General features: G+C 46.1%; 1 protein-coding gene across 1 annotated transcript; it reads right to left on the bottom strand.

Annotated features, from left to right (window-relative positions):
* Positions 1 to 4,380: 4,380 nt before the first annotated feature.
* LOC133064066 (ATP synthase F(0) complex subunit B1, mitochondrial-like) lies at positions 4,381 to 5,936 on the bottom strand. Its single transcript, XM_061154014.1, has one exon. The coding sequence runs from the start codon at positions 5,492 to 5,494 to the stop codon at positions 4,640 to 4,642; it is 855 nt and encodes a 284-aa protein (XP_061009997.1). The 5' UTR covers positions 5,495 to 5,936; the 3' UTR covers positions 4,381 to 4,639.
* Positions 5,937 to 7,147: the final 1,211 nt, after the last annotated feature.

Below are 7,147 nucleotides of genomic sequence, written 5' to 3'. Positions count from 1 at the left end.
TCCTCGCCACCCGCTTCTGACGACCTGCCGGGACATGTAGTCTCATACCTTCACTCGCTGGTGGAGGGGAAGTATTTCTCTCGCCAGTGGGGATCAATGCGGGTGGGGGAGAAAAGACTTCCGAGAGATCCAGGCGTATATAATATCCGCCTCCCCGTGTGGCGGGGTTGTCATCTTTCAAGGGAAGGCTCTTAAAGGAAAGCAACAGTAATCAGTGTGGTCGCGACAAGGGAGGCGTGGTTCTTGCCGACAGTGCTGTCACGCTGTTGTCCCTTGGAAAGCTTCGCCTTCTGGCTTCTCACACCTGATGCTTGTTCCCCCAAACCTCAGAGAATCTGTAGCTTCCAAGTGGGGAGAGCTCCAGGGAAAAAGATGTAGAGTCATACAAAATCTCCACCCTTCCTTGGGAAGTCACCAAACCTCGATTTTTCTAATCTGAAAAATGGGGATAATGATACCTACCTCGAAGCAGAGTGTTATGACAATGTTCACGAAAATGCCCACCTTCAGAGCCTGACATAGGGCACGTGTTGGTAGTTCCTTTGTTGGGGCTCTTCCAGCCCAGCTGTTTTGGGATCGCAGGTGTCCGTCATGCCAGAAGGAGTTAGCTACTGGGAGAAGGAAACTGTGCCAGGCAGTCTACCCCATCTTGAGCTGCACCCCCTGCTCCCCAGCCCATCTGGGTCCTTCGGTGTCCACTCCCGATTACTGCTCCTAGGGGGCGCCCATTCTCCGTTTGACCGAGGTCCAACAACCTGATCAGTTTCCTCAACCTGAAGTTGTGGGCGCTGCAAATTGCCTAACCAGTCTTGGAGGAACCCCCGCCCTCTCGCCGCGCCCCCCTCCCCGACCCCGCTAGACACCTCAGCTGCCAGGCAAACCGGCCTGCTTCCTCCCACTGTACCTTCTGACCTGCCTTAATCTTCCTCCTCTGCCTGCAAAACGATTCAATTTTGAGCCCTGTGGTTCGAGGGCCCTGCGGAAGATTTGGTGAGCGTGGTTTTTCTGGCAGAGAATTGAACGCAAGCTGGCTGGTGTGATGGGAAGTCCTAAATTTGCAGGGACTGGCCTCAGGCAGAACTGAGAGGCTGCTTCTAGCTCACAGTGTGTTTAGGAAATCCTTGCCTCCCGGAAGATTGTTTGCTCTTTGGCCTCACTGCTTTAGTTTGGGCTTGCATGATTGCCCAGGGATTTTTCTGGAGCTAGTCCCTCTACCGATTAGCTTCTTCCCTTCCACCCTTCTCACCGCTGCACCCAGTTAACTGTTCATCTTTCAGGTTTGTGTCCCAAAGAAGCCTTCATGTGTGTAACTCCCAGATGAGATTCATTTGACTCTTCCCCTGGATATAAGCTGTATGAAGAGTACGTCTCTTATGTACTTTCAGCATCTCATTTGATCTTCATGAGAATCCTGTTGACGATCTCATTTTATAGATGAGGAAACTGGGAATGACTGAGTGATAAATATAGGATTCAGAGCTTCTCTGGGGGTGTGTCTAGTGGTAAAGAATTCGCCAGCTAATGCAAGAGACCCAGGTTTGAACCCTGGTCTGGGAAGATCCCCCATAATGCAGAGAAACAAAGCCTGAGCGCCTACCTGTGCTCCCGACCAAAAGAAGCTACGCCAACCAGAAGCCTGCACACCCCAACAAAGAGTAACCTGCGCCACAACTGGAGAAAGCCTCCATGCAGCAATAACGACCCAGCACAGCCAAAAATAAATACATAAATAAATGAATAAAGTTTAGAAAGGAATGTAAAATCATAAAGAAAAATAATTAGTATCATAAAATAATTTTTTATAATTTTTATAGTTTTCCCAAGGCCTCAGAGCCCATCTTCAGAACTATAGCATCTGCCAGTTGATCAGGTCCAGCCTCTGTGTGTTAAGTTTGGCAGAGGAACCACACATTTCTTTCACTTGCAATCCAGAAACAGTGAGTCTGCATTCTTTGTTTCCTTCAACAAGAAACAGCTGGTGCAGAACTGTGGCTGCCCCTTTGGGATAAGACAAGTACTCCCTAGATGCACGCAGTCTCCATCCAGCTTGCTTCAGTCCCACCAGAAGCACTCCTGGCCCCACTTCATTAACTGAGACCCGAACATAAGCCTACTGAAGGTCAAGGCCATTTCTCACACTCTATAGACCACCTCAGGGCCAGATGGTGTGCCTGCACCCCTAGCTGGCTGGATAGAGAGATGGCTGAGTGTGACTGCATACAGAGATAGAGGAGAACTTTTGGTTTTCACTATAACCTACTCTGCACTTTGACATTTTTACCTTGAACATTTATACTTAAAACAGGATTCCCCAGTAGCTCAGTGGTAAAGAATCTGCCTGTAATTCAGGACACACAGGTTCAACCCCTGGTTGGGGAAGATCTGCTGGAGGAGGGCATGACAACCCACTCCAGTATTCCTGCCTAGACAACCCATGGACTGAGGAGCCTGGCAGCCTACAGTCCATAGGGTCGCACGGAGTCAGACATGACTGAAAGGACTGAGCAGGCCTACTTAAAATATGAGTTGCAAATACTATAATCCAGCCACGTTGACATTAAAATATAAAAACATCAGTCAGACCTTCTCAGCCATAAGTGAACTCAGGGTTTACGCACACACAAGTCCCTGTTCATTTGCACAAAAAATGTCTGTCTTCTGCCCACCTTATTTACACATTTTGTCTAAGAACCATCGGAAAGATGGCTTATGGCACTCAGGGTGGTGGTTTCCTATATGAGGGACTGGGGCTGCAGACCACATTGAGAAACAGGTGCACCATTCAGTCTCCTGTGGGGAGCTGCTGAAAAGGGATGCAGGGCTCCAGCCGGCTCTCAGAAGCATCCACAGCCTTGGATTGAGCTCACTGAATTCAGGAGCTGGAGCAGCCCATTCATCATGAAGTCCCTTTTCAGCAGTGAGTGCTCTTCTAGAAGATCCGGATCTCTCCTGGATTTGTGTAGAAGGTCACAGCTTCTGTATCTGACAGAGAAGGTGAAGTTATGCTGCAGTAACAAAGAACACCCAGGTTTGGGTGGCTACAGCAGCTAAGGTCTGTTTCGGGCTCATGCTGTGTGTCTCGTGTTGGTCAGTGGGGAGAGGTCTGCTCACTCTAGTTCCCCAGGGATTAAGGCCAAGGGAAGAGGCTCCATCTGGATATGAGCTTCCATAATCACCATCCAATCACTGATGAATAGAGGAAGGAGGACTTGGTGAAACATGGCCTGGCTTCTATAGCTTCTGCCCAGAGGTGACACAGGACAGTTGTGCTCACAGTGTACTGACTAATCCATAGCTTTCCATAATTTCACAGTGGGCGGAGACAGGAACTCTTTCCACTTTCAGCCTGGAAGGAAAAGAACTAGAATGCCTGTGAGTGCCTGCTAAGTAACTTCACTCTTGTCTGAGTCTTTGCAACTATGGACTGTAGCCCTCCAGGCTCCTCTGTCAATGGGATTCTCCAGGCAAGAACACTGGAATTGGTTGCCATGTCCTCCTCCAGGAGCTCTTCCTGACCCAGGGATCAAATCCACATTTCTTACCTCCCCTGTGTTGGTAGTCGGATTCTTTACCACTAGCACTCCCTGGGAATGCCTGTAAAGAGCCCTAATGACAAACACAGCTTTCTGTGTCTCCTAGTGGAAGGTACAAATGTCATGTAGAGGATATCTGGGCAAGCGCCCACTGTAAGACATGCACTGAGGGAGCTCTTTTGTTGGTCACATGGGACACTACACAGAAAGCAGAGAGGAGGGCCTTCCCTGGTGGTCCATTGGTTAAGAATCTGCCTTCCAGTGCAGGTGAAGTGGTTGGATTGGGGGACTAACATCCCGCATGCCACAGAGCAACTAAGTTCGCACTATTATTCAGTCCATGCTAACATGTTTTAGTAGAATCCACATCTCTTAGATCTCCTGCATTCGCAGGCAGGTTCTTTACCACTAGCGCCATCTGGGAAACCCAGGGCAGCGCCCTAAACTCTTAACTAGTCGTACACAGATATTAGGAAGCCCTGAGGGGTTAGATCTCAGCTGCCTAAAGCTCTCTCTTCCATTAGAATGATCTGAATTACACTTGATTTTGTTAAGCAAGGGTCAGGCTAACTCTTTTTTTTTTTTTTTTCAGTCTAACTCTTACATCTATACATGACTACTGGAAAAACCATAGCTTTGCCTATACGGATGACGTCTTTGCTTTTTAAAATGCTGTCTAGGTTTGTCATAGTTTTCCTTCCAAAGAACAAGCATCTTTTATTTTTTATTTATTTATTTTTTGGAGCAAGCATCTTTTTTTTTTTTTCCCAACTGTCATTTTATTGTTAAGATGGCTGAACTAATTACAAATTTTAACTATAACTTTGAAAATTCTTAGCCAGGTACCAAATTTTATTCAAAGAAACTGCTTATTTAAAAGTGATCACAGGACAACTCAAAATGTACAGCAAGATGGATTAGAGAAAGATCTTACTGGCCACCAGATTGTTTTAATTCTCTCATTATATCAGACTCAAAACTTTTCATTTATAGTAAAGGTAAACTGTAACTTCAGTAGATAGCAATATAGAAAGATTTTATCACATTGACTAGTTTCCATTTAGTCAGTTAACTGTTTCTAGCTGTCTTAATGGGGATAGATGTGTTTACAGAACTGGCTGAGCTTGAGCCTTCTTTGCGAGCAGCTTTAGATCTGCAATGCACTTGGCGATTGTTTCCTTCTGCTGTGCAGAGATGCTCTGCACCACACGCTTCTCCACCCAGCTTATCATGTGCTCTTGTTCCTTCTGACGCATCATATTCTGCACAGAGATGTGGTAGTCCAGGCGATTCTTTACCTCCCTGTATACTCTATGCAGCCGTTCCCGGTAAGTAACCTCCAACGTCATAGCAATGTTATTCCTTTGGACATCAGAAAGGTAATGGCGTTTTTGAACCAGTGCCTGCTGTGACTTCTCCACATCAATAGCATCCTGGATTTGTTTCATGGACGCCTGTTTCACCTCTTCCAGTTGGGCAATTTTTTGCTCACTGAGTTTATCAGCAAATTCCCCAACAGAGGCACCATATTTTTTAACCACGTAGACAAGGAACACTATTGTTGATATGGCAGAAAAGGTCTCTGGAGTTATCACATATATTTCTTTGGAGAGTAAATATAAGATAAGCCTGGTTCCAAGCACATAGGGTCCTGTTACACCAGTTTTACGATAAAGGAACTGGAAGAACTCCTCAGGGATCAGCCCAAAATGAACTTTTCCGCCATGTTCAAGAAGAGGTGGTACAGGGGCAAGACTTGGCTGCCCTGTGTGCAAGATCCTCGCTGCCTGCAATGCCCCTGGACCGAGGAGGGCTGCGTTCTTCAGAGAGGGGGCTGCTGCAGCGGCAGCAGAAAGTACCACCCAGGACAGCATTCTCAGGTAGCGTCCAAAAGCAATCCACCCGCCACAGTGACCCCGACTGGAACAAGCATCTTTTAACATCATGGCTGCAGTCACCATCCGCAGTGATTTTGGAGCCCAAGGAGATAAAATCTGTCACTGCTCCCACTTTTTCCCTTTCTACTTGCCATGAAGTGATGGGACCAGATGCCGTGATCTTAGTGTTTTGAATGTTGAGTTTTAAGCCAGCTTTTTCTCTCTCCTCTTTCACCCTCATCAAGAGGCTCTTTAGTTCCTCTTCATTTTCTGCCAGTAGGGTGGTATAATCTGCTTATCTGAGGTTTGTGATATTCCTCCAGGTGATACTGATTCCAGCTTGTGAGTCCTGCAGCCTGCATTTTGCAAGATGTACTCTGCATAAAGTGAAATAAACAGAGGAACAGTATATAGCCTTGTTTTGCTCCTTTCTCAATTTTGAACCAGTTGGTTGTTCGTTATTGAGCCTCATACAGGATTCTCAGGAAACGGGTAAGTTGGTGTGGTATTCCCATCTCTAAGAATTTTCCATGGTTTGCTGTGATCCACACAGTCAAAGGCTTTCCAGTAATCAGTGAAGCAGAAAGCGATTTTTTCCTCTGGAATTCCCTTGCTTTCTCTATGATCCAGCTAATGTTGGCAATTTGACCTCTGGTTCCTCTGCCTTTTCTAAACCCAGTTTATACATCTGGAAGTTCTCAGTTCATAGATCACTGAAGCCTAGCTTGAAGGATTTTGAGCATAACTTTGCTAGCATATGAAATGAATGCAATTGTACTGTAATCTGAAATATCTTTGGCACTGCCCTTCTTTGGGATGGGAATGAAAACTGACCCTTTCCAGTCCTGGGGCCACTGCTGAGTTGTCCACATTTGCTGACATATTGAGTGCAGCACTTTAACAGCATCATCTTTTACAATTTTCAGTAGCTCCATCTAGAATTCTGTCTCCTCCGCTAGCTTTGTTCATAGGCGTGCTTGCTAAGGCCCACTTGACTTCATGCTCCGGGATGTCTGGCTCTAGGTTAGTGACCACACCATCGTGGTTACCTGGGTCATTAAACCTTTTTTGTAGTTCGACTGTGTATTCTTGCCACCGCTTCTTAATCTCTTCTGCTTCTCTTAGATCCTTACATTTTCTGTCCTTGTTCGTGCCCATCTTTGCATGAAATGTTCCCCTGATCTCTCCAGTTTTCTTCAAGAGATCTCGATAGTCTTTCCCATTCTATTGTTTTCAGATTTCTCTACATTGTTCATTTGAGAAGGCCTTCTTATCTCTCCTTGCAGATCTCTGGAACTCTGCAATCAGTTGGGTATATCTTTCCTTCTCTTCTCCCTTGCTTTTCACCTCTTTTCTTTCCTCAGCTAATTGTAAAGCTTCCTCAGGCAACCACTTTGCCTTCTTGCATTCCTTTTTTAGGGATGGTTTTGGTCACTGCCCCTTGTACAATGTTAGAAACCTCTGTCCATAGTTCTTCAGACGGTGTGTCTATCAGATCTAATTCCTTGAATCTATTCATCACCTCCACTGTATAATCACTGATAGCTCAGCTGGGAAAGAATCCACGCGCCTTGTGGGAGACCTGGATTCGTTCCCCGTGTTGAGACGATACCCTGGAGAAGGGAAAGGCTACCCATCCCAGTATTATTCCATGGACTGTATAGTCTATGGGGTCACAAACAGTCGAACACAATTGAGTGACTTTGACTTTCACTGTATAATCATAAGGGATTTGAT

This window comes from Dama dama, chromosome 10 (genome assembly GCF_033118175.1).
Source record: "Dama dama isolate Ldn47 chromosome 10, ASM3311817v1, whole genome shotgun sequence".
NCBI classification, from domain to species: domain Eukaryota; kingdom Metazoa; phylum Chordata; class Mammalia; order Artiodactyla; family Cervidae; genus Dama; species Dama dama.
The sequence above is the reverse complement of the archived record's forward strand: the minus strand, read 5'-3'. Positions and strand labels throughout refer to the sequence as shown.